The 19,077-nt window shown below is 40.9% G+C and overlaps 1 protein-coding gene across 1 annotated transcript in view; it reads right to left on the bottom strand.

The window, feature by feature from the left end:
* The window catches only part of UNC13D (unc-13 homolog D), a 104,770-nt gene that overhangs the window by 78,009 nt on the left and 7,684 nt on the right, over window positions 1-19,077 (bottom strand). The window contains exons 2-7 of the mRNA XM_088482534.1: window positions 17,951-17,992; window positions 17,715-17,810; window positions 15,966-16,073; window positions 14,435-14,494; window positions 8,964-9,030; window positions 8,466-8,658 (exon numbers count right to left, since the gene is read on the bottom strand). Of these exons, the coding sequence (XP_088338660.1) occupies window positions 8,466-8,658; window positions 8,964-9,030; window positions 14,435-14,494; window positions 15,966-16,073; window positions 17,715-17,810; window positions 17,951-17,992 (566 nt within the window). The remainder of the gene's footprint in view (window positions 1-8,465; window positions 8,659-8,963; window positions 9,031-14,434; window positions 14,495-15,965; window positions 16,074-17,714; window positions 17,811-17,950; window positions 17,993-19,077) is intronic.

Raw genomic sequence — 19,077 nt, 5'->3', positions numbered from 1 at the left:
TTTTCTGTCTTTGTGAATTGTGTGGGCTGTAGCCGCACTTGCATCCTCAAAGCAGCAGCGACAAGCGTGTGTCTGTCTGTTAAAGGATTACATCGGTGACAGCATCCAAGTAGGCATGTCAGACAGTCCGTACCTGTACTGGCAGGAAAAAGAAGCAATTTGGAGGTCCCTGTACAAACTGGCTCTATTTTACCTGAGTTGCCCCCCCTCCAGTGTGTACTCCGAAAGAGTGTTTAGTGCAGCCAGGAACCTTGTCAGCGAAAGGCGTAGGAGGTTGCTTCCACAAAATGTGGAGAAGATGATGTTCATAAAATGAATTATCAACTCTTCCAGGGAGACCAGCCTCCAGAACGTACAGAGGGACCTGTGGTTGTGGATTCCAGCGGGGACGAATTAATACTCTGTGAGGATGAGGATGTACACAACACTGAAGAGGGTGAGGAATCGGTGGATGAGGAGGATGAGGACGACATCTTGCCTCCGTAGAGCCAGTTTGTGCAGGGACAGATTAATTGCCAGCTTGTTTTGTGGGGGCCCAAACGAACCAATAATTTCAGCCACAGTCGTGTGGCAGACCCTGGCGCTGAAATGTTTGGTTTGTTAAAGTGTGCATGTCCTGTTTATACAACATAAGGGTGGGTGTGAGGGCCCAAGGACAATTCCATCTTGCACCTCTTTTTTTTCTTTGCATTATGTATAGTTTGGGGCCTAGTTTTTCAAACTGCCATCCTGTCTGCCACTGCAGTGCCACTCCTAGATGGACCACATGTTTGTGCCGCCCACTCGTATCTCTTAGCATAGTCATCCAGCTACCTCGGTGCAACCTTTTGGACATAAAAACACTATTGTGAGGTGTGAGGTGTTCAGAATAGACTGGAAATGAGTGGAAATTAAGGTTATTGAGGTTAATAATAGCATAGGAACAGAAAAACCCACAAATTCTGTGATTTTAGCTGTTTTTATGCTTTTTTTCAAAAAAATACAGATCCAAAACACAAAACCCAGAACCCAAAACACGGAAGGGTGGTTTTGGCAAAACCAATCCAGATCCAAAACACGAAGAAAGATCCAGATCCAAAACCAAAACACGAAAAGTGGCCGGTGCACACCCCTAGTATGATATTATATAAAATAACCCATGAAATTTATTACCCAAATTGGCAGCACCAACCGTGCATTATGCCTATTATGTTCATTGTTGGTTTGGTTTCTTCTTTCTGTAATACTCTCTATGCTATGGTTTTCATGTTTGTAAAGCGACTGAGTCCTGCTGGATTAAATGCACTACATAATTAAACTTTATATTATTATTATTATTATTATTATTATTGTGATTGGTATACAATACATTACATTGTAGCACAGGTTCTCAAACTCGGTCCTCAGGACCCCAAACTGTACATGTTTGCCAGGTCTCCTCACAGAATCACAAGTGAAATAATTAGCTCCTCCTGTGGATCTTTTATAATGTGTCAGTGAGTAATGAGTACACCTGTGCACCTGCTGAGTGACCGGGAAAACGTGACCTATGTGGGGTCCTGAGGACCGAGTTTGGAAACCACTGCATTATAGGACAGATGAACCAAACATACAGCATTTTTAGTAACTGATATACAATACAGACAAAATTCTAAGGACCATTACACAAAGTGGATTCTAGTGACTAGTATACTGTATATATATATATATATATATATATATATACACACACACACACACATGCTGAAAAATAATGAGACGTGCGCCTAATAGTGTAGTATTTTAAGATAAAATAAATTTGTGCTCAAAACAGGTAATGTGCGTACCAAAAATGAAACAGTTAAAAGCTTATCTGATGTCCAGGTGGTACTTTCAATGGTCAGATTAACCCAAAATGACAACACTTCCAAGGTTTTCCAAGGGGTACTCTTTCTGTAGTAACCTTAAAATTTGGGCTTAGAATATTTTGCCCATAGAAAAGTAATATGGTGTAGTAATTTTTAAGCAAAGAAGTAGCAACAGTGGACATACATATATCTGCGTACCAGATAGTGCATAAATTAATGCATGTAAGGGTGTCACTCCTCTGTGTTCCAGGTCATAAACAATCCGGCTTCATACCCCACCAAGTGGTAGACCTCAGGCCAGAAATGGAGAAAGTCTCCGTAAATAATTGTTTTATTTAGACCAAATACAAAAACACAAAAACACAGAGTAAACACTTAATAAGAAAATAAATATAGTAAAATGTTTATCTTAATCGTAGTATAGCAGATAAAAGTCCACTTTAGGGGGTCAAGGAGAACCAGTTCCAACGCGTTTCGTCCCCCAGGACTTCCTCAGGGGTGATACCAAGGTCCTGGAGCGCCTCTTTATATACCCTCTACTAAGGGTATGCCTAAAATTAGGCCAGATTGTCAAGCAGCGCTATCCGCGGCGGCCATCTTAGTGACGTCACGAGTCCGTGTCACCGGTAGTTTGGAATAGATTCCACAATCAAGCAAAGGGTTCTCAATACGCCGCTTAACAAAGCGGGCGTGTATGGCTAATAGCGCAGTAACTACTGTGGCTGATTCACCTATTAATCCGGGGTATGTGCCTTCAGTATGTAATTCTCGATCCGGAAGTGCGAGCCTGCACTTCCGGATGCATCGCCGTCTTGCTGGAGGGCGGAAGTAGCCATGGCCATCTTGTGTAGGGCGGCTGTAGGCTAAACACACGGCGGACATATTTTTGGTGGTGTCATTACCAAGCAGCGACAAAGAATGCCGTCCACCATTTTGTGTAGGACACAAAAACAACTTATTAACCGGCACCCATCATTTAGGTGTACACATATAGCAGACATACATAAATACAGCCATTCTAGCAAACATAGGTTACCTTCCTCCATTTTATATAGGACAAGGGGTTTTAAAACAGACCATTGTTCTTTCAATATACATGGATAACAGAATGTAAAATCAACTAAAAAATTGAAGCAGTAAGCCTAACATCAAAACATTGATGTATTAAATAGGAATTGCAAAAATATGGGGAATTCAGTAGAGATAGCATAAGCGGTCAGATTTTAAATAATACAATTATGTATAATAAAATTGAGTGTTATATATATATATATATAAAACTATATATATATATAATTATTTACATACAGAAAATTATTAAAAGTATGAGTGTAATAGGTAAAATGATTAAAACTAAAGATCACAAGGCAGCAGCAGAAATTCAAGTATATGCAAATTAATAAAAGGAGCTAAGAGAGGATAAAAGAATAAAATGAAAGCAAATTAAAAAAAGGAGCGATTTCCTAGTTTTCGTTCAAGCCATTAGGTCTAATGGCATTGAGCTCAAATATCCAGAACGTCTCTCTCTGTGAGAGTTTTATTGCCAGATCACCTCCTCTTGGTCCTAAATTCACTAGCTCAATACCTTTAAAAGTAAGGAACTCTGGATTTGACCCATGATGTGTTTTGAAGTGTCTGGAAATGGAATGGCTTTCAACCTTATTTTTTTAATTTCTTACATGTTCTTCGATGCGTAGTTTCAGATTCCTTTTAGTCTTACCAACATATTTAAGACCGCAAGTACATTCTAATAAATAAATTACAGAACAAGTATTGCAGTTCATAAAGTTTTTCATGGAAAATGTTCTGGAGTCATTAAAATTCGAGAAAGTCTTCCTACTGAGATGGAGATATTTGCACATAATACACTTCCCACATTTAAAAGAACCTACACATTTCTTAAGGACATTAATAGATGTAGATTTTTCTCTCAACATACTTGGAGCTAAAATATCTTTCAAGTTTTTTGCTTTCTTGAAAATAATCACAGGTTTTTCAGGTAAGATGTCGTCTAAGACCAGATCTAGCTTTAAAATGCCCCAATGTTTATTCATAACTTGTTGATTCTCTTTTCATCAATGCTATATTGTATAACAAAGGGGACCATCTCTTCTCTCTTATCCTTCACTTTATATTATAAGAGGTTCTCCCTTTGGAGAGCCTCAGCTCTAGTCTTAGCTTGGGATATTAAGTTGTCAGGGTAGCCACGTTCCCGGAAACATCCTGAAAACAGCTCCAGTTGTTGTGAACATACCTCTGCATCTGAGCAGTTCCCTTTAATGCAGTGGAATTGGGAATAGGGGATGTTATCTTTCCATTTTTTGACATGTCCACTTTTATAATAAAGGTAACTGTTAGTATCAACAGATTTAATAAAAGTCTTGGTCTCGATTGTACTCCCTCTCCCTTCTAAGATTATATCTAGAAACTCAATCTCATGTTTCTGTACATTAGAGGTGTTCTGTAATTTATTTATTAGAATGTACTTGCAGTCTTAAATATGTTGGTAAGACTAAAAGGAATCTGAAACTACGCATCGAAGAACATGTAAGAAATTTAAAAAATAAGGTTGAAAGCCATTCCATTTCCAGACTCTTCAAAACACATCATGGGTCAAATCCAGAGTTCCTTACTTTTAAAGGTATTGAGCTAGTGAATTTAGGACCAAGAGGAGGTGATCTGGCAATAAAACTCTCACAGAGAGAGACGTTCTGGATATTTGAGCTCAATACCATTAGACCTAATGGCTTGAACGAAAACTAGGAAATCGCTCCTTTTCTTAATTTGCTTTCATTTTATTCTTTTATCCTCTCTTAGCTCCTTTTATTAATTTGCATATACTTGAATTCCTGCTGCTGCCTTGTAATCTTTAGTTTTAAACATTTTACCTATTACACTCATACTTTTAATAATTTTGTGTATGTAATTAATTATACGCATGTGTATATATATATATATATATATATATATATATAAAAACTTAATTTTATTACACATAATTTTGTTATTATTTAAAATCTGACCGCTTATGCTATCTCTACTGAATTCCCCATTTTTTTGCCATCCCTATTTAATACATCAATGTTTTGATGTTAGGCTTACTGTTTCATTTTTTAGTTGATTTTACATTCTGTTATCCATGTATATTGAAAGAGCAATGGTCTGTTTTAAAACCCCTTGTCCTATATAAAATGGAGGAAGGTAACCTATGTTTGCTATAATAGCTGTATTTATGTATGTCTCCTATATGTGTATACCTAAAAGATGGGTGCCGGCTAATAAGTTGTTTTTGTGTCCTACACAAAATGGTGGATGGCATCCTTTGTTGCTCCTGGTTACTGGCACCACTAAAAAGATGGCCGCCGTGTGTTTAGCCTACAGCCGCCCTACACAAGATGGCCGCGGCAACTTCGCCCTCCAGCAAGACGGCGATGCATCCGGAAGTGCAGGCTCGCACTTCCGGATCGAGTATTACATACTGAAGGCATATACCCCAGATTAAGAGAGGAATCAGCCACAGTAGTTACTGCGCTATTAGCCATACACGGTGACGCGGACACGTGACATCACTTAGATGGGAGCCGCGGACGGCGCTGCTTGACAATCTGGCCTAACTTTAGGCACACCCTTAGTAGAGGGTATATAAAGAGGCACTCCAGGACCTTGGTATCACCCCTGAGGAAGTCCTGAGGGACCAAACGCGTTGGGACTGGTTCTCCTTAACCCCCTAAAGTGGACTTTTATCTGCTATACTACGATTAAGATAAGCGTTTTACTATATTTATTTTCTTATATGAGGAGCACTCCTCTCGGCTGCCTCCACCCTGAGTGCAACCAGGTAACTGAGCCGGCGGTCTCTAGGACCTGCCAGAGCTCAGCAGGAGGCCTGACCTCCGACATTCACCACTAGGCACGTGCGCCCTTTTACTGCGTCTTTCCTCCCGGTCATTTTGAGTGAATGGAAGCACCTCTGAGACTCCCAGCATTTGCCAGTCATACAGTGACCTACATGCACCGTAAGTGCCCTACACCTCACCACTTGTATAGATGGGCTTAGCGCCTCTGACCACTGGGGTGTACAACACTTTAACATCCAACGCACTACAACGCCCAGAAATACCCTTACGCTCCACACTGCATCCATACTGTTACTATGCCTGTTTATCCCTGTGTCTCTATGCCACCTTGTTGTTCTACCTAGTTAAATCAACCTAAGACCTGGTTAAGCTGTACCATGTGTGAACTAACCGCCAGCAGCACCATTCTACTGTGCAGCACACTTATCATCCAATGAACTCTGGCCAAGTATATTGTTGATAAATACATTTAACACCCAGTGTCCTTCACAGGCACATTGTGCTGCATTCTGCTAATAGGTTATGGAACGCGGGCGTGGTCCAGCAGCCTCAAGCTAACAGGTTACGGACCCCAGTGTCCTACCCTGTGCAATACTCTGCTAATACTCTGCATGGGGCTAAAATTTGGGCAGTTATGGAACCTTTGTAGAAAACTGAATTACTTACAAATACACCAGTGGGCTACATGTCTTGGAGGCAGGGCCGGTTCTAGAAATTGCGGAGCTCAGGGCGAAAGTTCACAGTTGCGCCTCCCCCCCCAAAAAAAAACCCCAACAACTTTCTGTAGATGACGTTCCTCTGCACGTGCTGAAAGCACACACGCTTCTGGAAAGGGGGCGTGTCCTTGCGGAACACCCCCAATTCATCACACTGTGGGGCGTGCCCAGCACTTATGAAGGTGCTGGGCTTCAACCAAGCTCTCCCCTCGTGGCGAATAATTGCCATGTGCAGTAATGCGCCTTACACAGTAATGCCCAGTATATATACATTATGCCACATGCAGTAATGCCCTTTACAAACACATTATGCCACATGCAGTAATGCCCTGTATAACACATTATGCCACATGCAGTAATGCCCTGTATAACACATTATGCCACATTCAGTAATGCCCTGTATAACACATTATGCCACATGCAGTAATGCCCTGTATAACACATTATGCCACATGCAGTAATGCCCTATAGAACACATTATGCCACACGCAGTAATGCCCTGTATAACACATTATGCCACATGCAGTAATGCCGTGTATAACACATTATGCCACATGCAGTAATGCCCTGTATTACACATTATGCCACACACAGTAATGCCCTGTATAACACATTATGCCACACGCAGTAATGGCCTTCATAACACATTATGCCACATGCAGTAATGGCTTTTATAACACATTATGCCACATGCAGTAATGGCTTTTATAACATTATGCCACATGCAGTAATGGCTTTTATAACACATTATACCACATACAGTAATGCCCTGTATAACACATTATGCCACATGCAGTAATGCCCTGTATAACACATTATGCCACATGCAGTAATTCCCTTTATAATACAGTATCCCCAATTAAAATTACGCCACACATTATTCCCTTATTCATGTTATGACACACAGTGGTGCCCCTTTTACACAATGCCCAAATTAGTGCCCCTTATACACAAGGCCCACAGTACTGAGTAGTAGTGCCCCTAATACAATGCCCACAGTAGTAGTGCCCCCTATAGTAGTGCCCACATTAGTAGTGCCCCAGTAATAATGTCCCCTATAGTAGTGCCCACAGTAGGAATGCACCTTATAGTAGTGCCCAAAGTTGTAATGTCCCCATTAGTGCCCCATATAGTGCCCCCAGTAGGAATGCCCCCTTATAGACATGTCCCCAGTAGTAATGTCCCCTTATAGACATGCCCCTAGTAGTAATGCCTCCTTATAGACATGCCCCCAGTAGAAATGCCCCCTTATAGACATGTTCCCTGTAGTAATCCCCCCCTATAGACATGCCCCCAGTAGTAATGCCCCTTATAGACATGCCCCCAGTAGTAATGCCCCCTTATAGACATGCCCCCAGTAGTAATGCCCCCTTATAGACATGCTCCCAGTAGTAATGCCCCCTTATAGACATGCTCCCAGTAGTAATGCCCCCCTATAGACATGCCCCCAGTAGTAAAACCCCTTATAGACATGCCCCCCTATAGACATGTCCCCAGTAGAAATGCCCCTTATAGACATGCCCCCAGTAGTAATGCCCCCATGCCTCCCTTCTGAAAAATAAAAAATACAAACACAATACTTACCCCAGGCCCCGCTCCTGCGTCCGCTGCCGTCCGGTCCGACCACAGCTCCATCACGGATCTATGGGAGAGATGTCATGACGTCCCTCCCATAGTGCTCTAGGCAGGAGCCGGAGCTCTGGAGTGAGCTTCGGCTGCCTCTGCAGGGAGGAAGCCGGGTGCCAGCTGATAACAAATATCAGCGGGTACCGGCAACACGGGGGGGACCGGCGCTGTGTTTTTTTTTTATTATGGGAATTTTTTTATTACCTTCTGGGGACTCAGTGGCGCCCTCTAGGGGTGTTGGCGCCCCGGGCGACGGCCCTGTTAGCCCACCCCTAGAACCGCCACTGCCTGGAGGGCCCATTTGAAATGACCCTAACTGCAATATTTGGCAGAAAAGCAGAACAAGAAGGACAATAGAGCAGTATGCATTCCAATGCAAACAGTACACACAGTGACCAAGTGATTAGTGTCTCATTTCTCATAAATATTAAGGTACATACATTATAAATGTTTCATTCCACACAGGATTTAAGGTCTGGACCTTGACCTGAGTCTTATGTGTCTGGTCTTCTGGCAGCATGTTCCGGACCACTGCTTTGTGCTTCTGCTTCTTATCAGGGTTGGGACTGCTGTCCCTGGAATGAGTGTCAGCTCGACTGTCAATTCCCAACATACAGTAGGGGTCACTAAATCCTTGCATAAAAATAAACAACCTTACTATAAACAATTGTCTATCACATCCATACATACTGTAAGTTTATAAAGGGGGAAAACTTATTGTTTGCATTTAATCAAGTCAAGTAATCATTAAAGCATTGCTATTAGGTAACACACGCTCACCCATACACACACACATTAATATTATATATATATATATATATATATATATATATTATAATACTATATTATACAATAATAACTATATATATATAATACACACACATACAAGGTTTATTAAAACTTAATTTAGGAATATAAAGAGATAAACATACACTTACCACTGACATCTTTACCAAGAATTCCTTTGGCTTCTTTCACTGTAACTTTGGCACAGAAAATTGGGGGCTGTAATGAAAGCAGACAGCTCATATTATTCATGTTTCCCATTATTACTAATTATGATCTCAGTCATAACTTTGAACCATTCAACTTCCTACCAATAAGCTGTTATCTTGTTATACTCTTTGCTGTGGCCATTTCACTAATGAGAGAACAGTGCACTACTGTAGATTATAAAACTTCCTTCCTGTTCTTGCCCCACAATTCACTAATCTAGACACCAAGGTATTTGTATGTGCACATAACATCTTCACTTCAATATTATTGCTGTATAGAAATAATAGATTACAAGACACGCTGGTATTAATGAACACATTTGGGATAGATGAGTACTGTAGATGGTAATATTGACTAAATGTCTATAGCAAGACATAATGCTTCATGCTCAAAGATTTTTGTAAGATAATTTAAGACATTGCACATGTTTTTGTTTAAACATCTTTATTGTACACACATGTAAAAAATGTTACAACGAATGTATATCTTGTATCATAAACATATAAATTCAATAAAATACATTAATTTTACAAAATATTGAATACCTAAATTTTCTATTTTCTTTCTTTTTTTGGGGGGGGGGGGGGAGGGGAAAGAGAGGGAGTCCAAATTGTACTTGTAAAAAAACAAATATACAAACAATATTTTTAGTAGTGAGTGCCAATAATTAATTAGATAAACATATAAAGAAAATAAAGTGAAATAAAGAAAGTGAAATAAAATGAAACAAAATAAGTAAATGAAAATAAGATCAAAAAGTAATCGTCTCACAATCATCAAAGACTTACAATAGTTATATATTCAGTTAGCTATTCCTCCGTGAGGAAAAGACCTATAATGTGATATCATTATGCACATTGCACCTGTTTTAAAAGTGAATGTTACATATTATTATCCATTTAATTGATTCAGAAATTACTGTGTATAAGACCTCAGTTTTTCTAAAAGAGCAGCCATATCTCACTTTTGTAATGTATCTTGCTCTATTTACTTAAATGGCATGGCTCAGTCAGTTCTGTACACTACAGACAACCCAATTAAGCTGAGCAGATACATGGTGTAATGATCAGCAAATCAGGAAATAATGAGGCAAGAACACTATAAGACTGGGCAAAGGATCCTGGTACATCAGATAGGTGCTGGAGAGGATGTACAGCTGAGGGTACCTTTCTTCATATCTGGTGGACTTGCCCCAAGTTAGTAAACCTTTGGAAGGAAGTTATTGGCCTGATACACAGTTTACTCAGTATACCTATCCCTTATGATTTTAAATATATTCTTCTCCCTTTAGATTTTCCTACACTAACTAGGCACCAAAATAAATTGGTTGTTAATGCAACAAAATGTCAGATAGCTTCGGATTGGAAGAAGCTCGATCCCCCCTCTATGCAGTCTATTCTATCTCGCATCTGGTATGTTTACCGTATGGAATATATGACTAGCATTATTAACCATTCTACTAAAGCTTTTGATAAAATATGGAGCCCGAGTTTAGCTTCTCAATCTACCCCCTCCCCTTTTGCTTTGTAAAAGACTTCTCTATCTATATATGTGTGTGTTTACAATTTGTGTGCACATGTATGTGCGGTCATTTATTTATTTTTTAGTCTGGCGACCCACCTCGGGTACCTCCCTGTCTTTTCTTCTCTGTCTTCCTTTTTTTCTCTTTCTTATCAATTTCCGGCTTATTCTCTTTCTCTACTCAGCCTATTTTTACTTATGTGGTTTTTTTGGGTTTTTTTTTTTGAGTGTCTTTATTTGTTTGAAACTGCAGAAATGGATCACAATTTTCAAATTTTATTTATCTGTAAGAATCAGATCTTGTCTTTTTGACAGCTATTTGCTCTAATGTGTTTTTGATTTCTATGATCTGTGTTATTCACTGTGATCCGGGAAATAAAACGTATTTAAAAAAAAAAAGACTGGCAAAGGAATGTAACCAGCATCTAAACCATTATGGACTGATACCACAGCATGTGACCCACATTTAGCTTTATGAACAAATCTAGTTCAACAATTAGCATTTGCAAGAAGTGCTGTTGTCACCTGATATATTCTGCACATACCATCACATGTGTCCAATGAAAATCTCATGCCTATCGTGTGGGTCAATAAAACCATGTCAATGGAGAAGATGGTCCTTACACATTTAGACAGAATTCAAACTACTGTTATCACCTGGTCTCATTGTCTAGAAGTTATGGAAACCCATACTATAAAGTACTACTACAATGTAAAAATATACCCTGGTATAAAGGACAAGTTAAAAAATGCAACATGATCCATGCTAGCTATATTTATGTGAGCAGCTCATTCAAAATATATAAATTCATAGAGGTGATCGAGCGCTCGTTCACCCCTATAAAGGTCAAGTTATCCTGGTACCCTTTTGTCGCAGGACATACTTTCCAAAGATGTCCAGTAGTTTCTTTCAGATCCTTGTTCCCAAAGAGTACCTTTAGATAACCATGGTGTGTACTGTATTGTATTTCTATTCTCTTGTATTTACCGTGAGTCTCCTAGCTTTCCTTTTCTGCTCTAAGTGCCTGGAATTGTGGTTTTTTAAATAATATTTATGTCTGTATCTCCTTTGTAACTGTGTGCTGTATGCTTAGCTCCCATGTTCCTCGGTCCCCTGAACCAGACAACAAGAGCTAGTCCCAGGAGGAGGCAGGGAATGGGCTACAACATCATGACCATGCCTAGTCCAACATGGTAACTATCATCTGGCCATTACCAGCCATTTCCCTTGCCAAATTATGTTAATGTCAGGTAAGAGGGAGGGAACGCGGCAGACCCAACAAGCCAGAAGCCGGGTAAATAGGACCCATTCCCCAACCTCTCAGTGGACCCTGTGAAGGGGTACCAATCCCTTAGTACAAACTGCCAGAGACACTGTTATCCAGGAGTCACTACCAAATACAGTGTGAATCCAATGGCTGCAGTGACGATACACAATAATTATGCAGTATAACTCGCCACCTCTAGATGTAGGAGAGCGCTGGTGAAGCTGCACCTGCAGCAGGATTTGTCCATCAGAACAGCAGTGTAGATCACTGACTGAAGGTATAGAAATATTGCTGCTTGTAGTGTATATGCAGCATATCAGCGGTGGGGAGATCCGTGTATGTACCCTGCACCGGCAGCCGAACTCACTGGCAAAGGTACTTGAGGTGTACTGGTAACACCTGGGTTGGGAATTGGCCGCTGTGTTTAGTGCTGCCATCAGAAATTGTGTGGCTCAGTACAAATGTATCAAACAGGTCCCCCTTATCCTCCTCCACCCTGACCTGTTGGACGTAAAGTTCCAACGAGCCCCGGCGCCCAGAGGAAGCACATATTGCTTACCATCTATTTTTTTTTCTTGGCAGTGTCCCTCTACTGAAAAGGATTTCAGACTCATGCATGGAGGTAATGTAATATCTAGTACATGGTGAATAAAAAACAGGCAAATAACTGGTCCTGAAGTAAACTAAATGTTTCTAACCCTTCTGTAAACCAAAGCTACAAATAAAATATAAGTATTTTAAGTATTACATTATATTACAGCCGGATAGATGAAAATCAACATTTTATCAATGACCATACACACTTTCAAATTAAATCTAGCATTAAGTTTCAAGTCTACAGACAGGGCCGGACTGGCCATCTGGCAGTTCTGGCAAATGCCAGAAGGGCCGATGCCAAGATGGGCCGGTCTGGCTACTGAAATGCCCGGCTGAAAATCCCTTCCAAAATGGCCGCAATGTAATTCTCAGAGGGAGTGGTTGCTCTAGTGTCCGTTAGGGAAGCACATGTTCGGCTGGAGGCGGAGCTATTGCTTCCCTGGGTGCTGCACATCACAGTGCACCCCCCGTGCGATCACAGCCGGGTAGCCCCCCCCGCGATCACAACTGCGCACTCACCAGTCTTGAAGTAAATGTCTTCTTTTAATGCAATAAGATCAAACACAGTCGGCCATCAATGTTTCGAACCTCACGTGGACGTTGTCAAGATACCATCTTGACAAAGATCCGTGTGACAATCTAAACGTCGATGGCCGACTGTCTGACTGTCTGATCTTATTGCATTCAAAGAAGACATTATTTACTTCAAGACTGGTGAGTGCACTTTTTCTGGACATGTATATATATATATATATATTATATACACACACGCACAATAATGTCCTGTCCTCCAATACAACGCGCCCAGTGCCTCTCCTATATGGATATGTATATATTGTGCATTGGACGATTCAGGGCACAAACCCTTTTTTCAGGGTTTGTGCCATGAAACCTTGACCCTATCTCCGTGTCCTGGAGATTTTTTTTTCCTTGAAGTTATTAGACCCAGAGTGCCGTTCAGTGCACTAATATATATATATATATATATATATATATATATATATTGTAATCGTGCCGTCGTTTGTCTGTCTGTGATGTGCCTACACTGAACGAGCAGTCAGTCAGTGTAGACACATCATTCATCTGCAAACATGCTGAAACTGACGTTATCGTCAGGTTGTACACCTTATATGCCTGATGATAGATGTCTAAACGACCAGCGGGAGCACACATCGCTGGTCGTCTTAGACATTTTTTAAACGTTGTGCAAACGATTTTTAAATAGTAATCATTGAACGGTTGAATGGTAATGATATAGTTATCATTCAATCGCACAATTTAATTGTCTAGTGGATGTGTGCCTTAAGGGGCATTACTGTGTGGCATACTGTAATTTGAATTGGGGGTATTATCATGTGGTCATGCCCTTTTCCAGTGAGATTACACCCCTTTTTTTTCGAAGCGCGCCGACAGCGCGCTCTTTTCCTCCTTGAGCTGTGGAGGTGGGCACCAATGCTCTTTATGTACACAGAGCAGCAAAATATGTACTTTCGGCTCTACTTTGGTGGCACAGATGTGTCCTCCTCCGCGTTCAGCTCCCCTGTCCTAAAAAATCCTACAGTGATCACTATCTAATCCTCTGCAAGCGCTAAGCTAGGGCTTGGTCAATTGAGATAATGCCTTTCCTTATCCTTGTGTGTGACCTATACCAATGAAGTGCCAGCTTTATCTAACAGAACCAACCAAATACCAAATGTCTGACCATGGCACATGTATGAATCCCCTGCAGGATGAGCTCTGCTGTATGTATTTTAATACAGAGAATGATATATACTTGTATGTTGTTAATTATTAATTATGTCATTAATTATATTTATTTATAAAAGTATAGACTAAGAAGTAGGAGGAGTCAGAAATAGTGAGGGGAGGAGTCTATGCCTGGGGCCAGATGTTGACGCCAAGGTGGGCCTGTGTGTTTTTTAAATGCCAGGGCCTAATTTTAGTCCCAGTCCGGCCCTGTCTACAGATACATAATAAATGTCTGGATTCAAAATAAAATACAAACAGAACCATTTGTTTATAGTTACCTCAAGGCCTTTAACACTTTCAAATATGGCCTTGTGCTCCTCAGGATCCATATTGAAGGCCTGTAAGAGACAAAACATTATCACAGATAGCCTAGAACAGACAGCAATTATACTATTGAGTATTAAAGGACCAGTCAGGATATCTAGTTATGAGGTCACATTTATATATATTGTTTATTCTGCATGTCAGTGGATTACTTTAATATAATAATGCTCATTAGGATACATTAGGTCAATTGCCAATCTCTCTAAGGGCCCGATTCAGATGTGGACAGTATTGCACAGTCGCAAAGAAGCACCTCTGCAATACCATCCAGCAAATTAACTGCTGCATGAGCTGTGTATAGGAAGCAGATGCCTCATGACAGCAATTGCCAACTGAGTGTAGCATCCATAGACACCGCATCTTATCACCACTGCGATCGCGGCAGCTCCGGCCAGTCTGCGTAAGCTTCAGCTTACTCAGGCTGGCAGCTTGTGAGGCCAGGAAATCTGCAAATACATTCATATATTTCAATTGATAAAATGACGATTAGTAAACATTGTATTCACTGGGGTTGGGCATGGTTTGTTGGCAGTCGGGATCTTGGCAGTCAGAATCTCGTCCCCAGGATCCAGACAGAGTTAACATGCCGATACTTATCGGTATGCCAACCTTCCACCTCTCCCTACCCTAACCCTCCCTTCCTGGTGCCTAACCCTAACCTCCCCCCAGAGTACCTGACTTAACCCCTCTCCCCGTACCCTAAACCTAACCCTCCCCCTAAGCCCCGATACTTATCTTCTGGATGCTGACGGTTGGTATTCTGGAGCCGGGAACTTGACTGCCAATCAGCGGTGCCCCAGGGAAAAGCTAGCAGACAAAAAAATCTGCTGCCCCTGCTCCCTGTGTGACCAGGACATGCACAAACTGCAGTGCAGACTCCCTAATGCCCTTGCTCTGTTATCCCCCCCACAAGCTCGCTCTGTCATCCCCCTGCCCCTCTATCTAGTATATAGGTTAAGGAAGTATACGGTCACTTTAGATTGTTCACTCTCCACTAGAGAAGTGCAGGCTTGGATAGGTTAGAATTTTCCCGCCAAGTTTGGATTTTTCCCGGCAAAAATTGGGTCTCAGAAAGAGGCAAAACGTCATCTTTCATGGACAAACATCATCTTCCATGGACTTTTGTCCGGGAATGATGATGTTTGTCCATGAAAGATGACGTTTTGCCTCTTTCCGAGACCCGATTTTTGGCGGGAAAAATCCGAAGTTGGCGGGAAAATTCGAACCTATCCGAGCCTGCACTTCTCTAATTTTCTTTATGACCCCCAAGTATTTTCACTGCTCCCAAATTTACAATTTTTCTGTCTGCACACTGCAGTTGGCTGAGAAGATTAGGATCAGTATATTCTGAGTATAGCTGCATTGCAGGCAAATTTATTTGTTGACCAACAAACACAAAGTCAAATGATCAAACCACTGTCATTCCCTTCCCAGTATGTGGGAGTGATTCATGTGATTTACTCATAGAAGAATGTTGACTCTTACCATTTGCAAATATTCATACAGCTGCTTATTGTCAGATATATGTTCTGGCTCTGAAATCCCCATGCGGTGTATGATGGTATATAGAGCTTCCCCATAGAGCAGATTGCGCTGTAAAGTAAAAAGATTAAATGATATTTATAAAATATAACAGTAACAAAAACAATTTTGTAAATATAGAAGAAACACATCCCAGTTGTAGTACGAGGGTGGTTTAATAAGCAAGGTAACAAGACCTTTGACGTGTCTAATGCTCTCTATTTCATTCTAATTTCCCACCAGGCCAGTGCATGTAGACCACTGCTTTCCCTCACAGCCATTGGACTGTGCCTCATATCAGTCATACTGTCCCAACATCAGTTGTAAAATGGCGGGGCTGGTGGAAACATGGTCAGACATTGAGGTGCGTAGTGTGATCAAATATCCTTGTCTAAAGGACACATCAGCAGCTCAAATTCATGCCAATTTGTTGAGGTGTACGGTGATAACATCATGTCACGGAAACAGATTTTGGAATACTGCCATTGATAATAGTAGGACAGGCGTTCAAGATGAGCGGCATTCTGGCCGTCAAGCACGACCGCCACAGAGGACAAAAAGTCAGTGTGCCAAACCCAAACCTGTTTCCGTGACTTGGCGTTATTATCCTACACTTCGACAAATTGATGATGAATTTCAGCTGTTGAAGTGCTCTTCAGACGAAGAAATTTGATCACACTACGCACCTCAATGTTTGACCATGTTTCCGCCAGCCCGCCACTTTACAACTGATGTTAGGACAGTGTGACTGATATGAGGCGCATTCTAATGGCTGTGGGAGGAGACAGTGGTCTACCTTCTCCGGCCTGGTGGGAAATTATAATGTTTTTCATTGGTTTGGTAATCAAGGTTTTGGAAACCCCCCTTTCAAATCCTGCGTCTGCCACTGGAGGGGATGGTTAGGGTTAGGCACTTGGGGGATGGTTAGGCTTATATAAGAAAAAAAGCATGGCTACCATTTTTTGTGTTGGCAATTTGTGTGTCGTCAATTTGATCCTGTCAACATTTTAACCCTGTCGACCGTTTGTCAGTCGGCATTTTATATTTGGCGACCTTTTGTCTCTATCGACCATTTGCATGTCAACCATCTGGTGTTTACCTATTAACTGTCGACCTTGTTACTGTCGATCTTTTATACCACACCTCCATACTGTATACTAGATTAACATGGACTAATACAATAAAGCAGATGTGTGAACACTCTCACTTCACATTATTAAACACCAAAGAAACAGATCCCTTTCCATTAATGACAACTCCAGCATGACCCGAGGAACACATATGCGCAGTAGTTTTGCCGGGTTCTAACCCAGTAGTAGAGAGATCTCATAAGCTCTTCCAGGGACAGACTCTTAACCAGAGCCTTTGCCCCTGAAGGAGATTTTTGAGATATACCCCTGAAAAAATCATTTCTTAATGCAACGATATGCCATCATAAGAAATAGCATAAATGCGGCCAATAATGCATCAGTCACTAAGGTTATTTTAAAACTTTATTGAAGCGTATAAGTGATTAAAAGCATTGTGTAACCCTGGCATAGACCACATGCTACTAGTGCTGACTTGTAAGCAAACTGTGATTGTTGCAGGTTTTCCTCTGCCCACAATAACTGATATTTTTTTAGCGAAGGCATTTTACACCTACAATTTGGCAAGCATTTGGCATCAGGCCAATGTATCTGACTGCACACTTTGAACAGATTTGTTTCTAACCTGTACAGATGGGGAAACTGGCTTGGTTTCAACAACCGTCTCTTTCATGGCTTTGTTCTTGGAGGAATGGATTGTGCTCTTTCTCCTGTACCTGGCCTGTAAAATGGTTCACAGTTGTAATCCAGCAAACAATTTAGAGGTTAAAAGAGGGAGCACATGGGAGTTAATGACAGACTATTTATAATTATTGTTTAAATATACAATGTAAATGTTAAATGAATTTCTGTTGGTCTTACCTCTCTGCGGGTAAAGCGATGAGGCTCTTGCAGAGACTCCATCTGTGTGAGAGGCAGAAGGGAAAACATAAGACAAGTTGTACAACCACAGATACACTAGGATCAGTTTAAGTACCATTAGCAGTCCACTTCATCACCAATAAGTATCATCATCACCGTGTTATAATTCAATAAATAAGTAACATATAAGACTTTGGGTGGTCTACATGATAGAGCTTTCTATTGCTGCATTTATTCCTCCAGGAAAATTCTGCACTTTTTTGTTAAGAAATATTTACCAAATAAATTCTCTCTCTGCTTAAGTGGAAACCATTCCAAGCTGGTTACAAACTTTTAGTGGGGACCCACAGGTTATTTTTTAACATTGTTTATTATTACACTGCAAAATGTGTGTTGTCATCACCATCAACATGTATCTTTATACCAACTTTAGAGACCACCAAATAAACCTGAGTGGCATATCTAAAGCTACATCTAACTACAAGGATGTAGCTCTCTGGGCAGGTTTCATTTTCTTGTGCACTCTCTTATTGTAATTAACTTGCATGTAAATGTCCCTGATCAGCCTTTTAAAAAACTATGGCTGCAAGTGAAAGATAACTGTGTCCCTAAATAGGATGACACATTCTTGCACATGTGCAACCTGAAGAAACATTTTTACACCATGCACATAAACTTAAGTTCTATTGTAAATGAAGCCCTCTTCAAATCTCTTCAGTAGTGTCTACATACCTACCCAATCCTCCCCTCCAATCTGTCAATCGCAAATGCCTTTTATCCTCTCCTGTTACTATAGTATTTCCCACTCCTGCCTCCAGGACTTCTCCCATACTGCATCCATATCATCTGAAAATGCACTTCTTCAGAGAAGCCAATCAAATTCCATAAGTACCATGTGCCTAGTTCCCATTGCTTATTTGATATAGCAAATCACTAGCACATATGCCCCCGACTGATAATAAACCCAGTATTTGCCTACAACACACAACCTTCCTCTAACTGAACTGTACTTGTGTTCTAGTCAGAGCCGAATTAAGGGAGGGGGTCCTCTCTCAGGCTCCCACCCAACAAAAGGACACTTTGCTAACAGTAACTTCACCTTCATAGAAGTCCAACAAAGGCCACGA

Source organism: Taudactylus pleione, unplaced genomic scaffold (genome assembly GCF_031769625.1).
Source record: "Taudactylus pleione unplaced genomic scaffold, aTauple2 ptg000290l, whole genome shotgun sequence".
Lineage (NCBI taxonomy): Eukaryota > Metazoa > Chordata > Amphibia > Anura > Myobatrachidae > Taudactylus > Taudactylus pleione.
The sequence above is the reverse complement of the archived record's forward strand: the minus strand, read 5'-3'. Positions and strand labels throughout refer to the sequence as shown.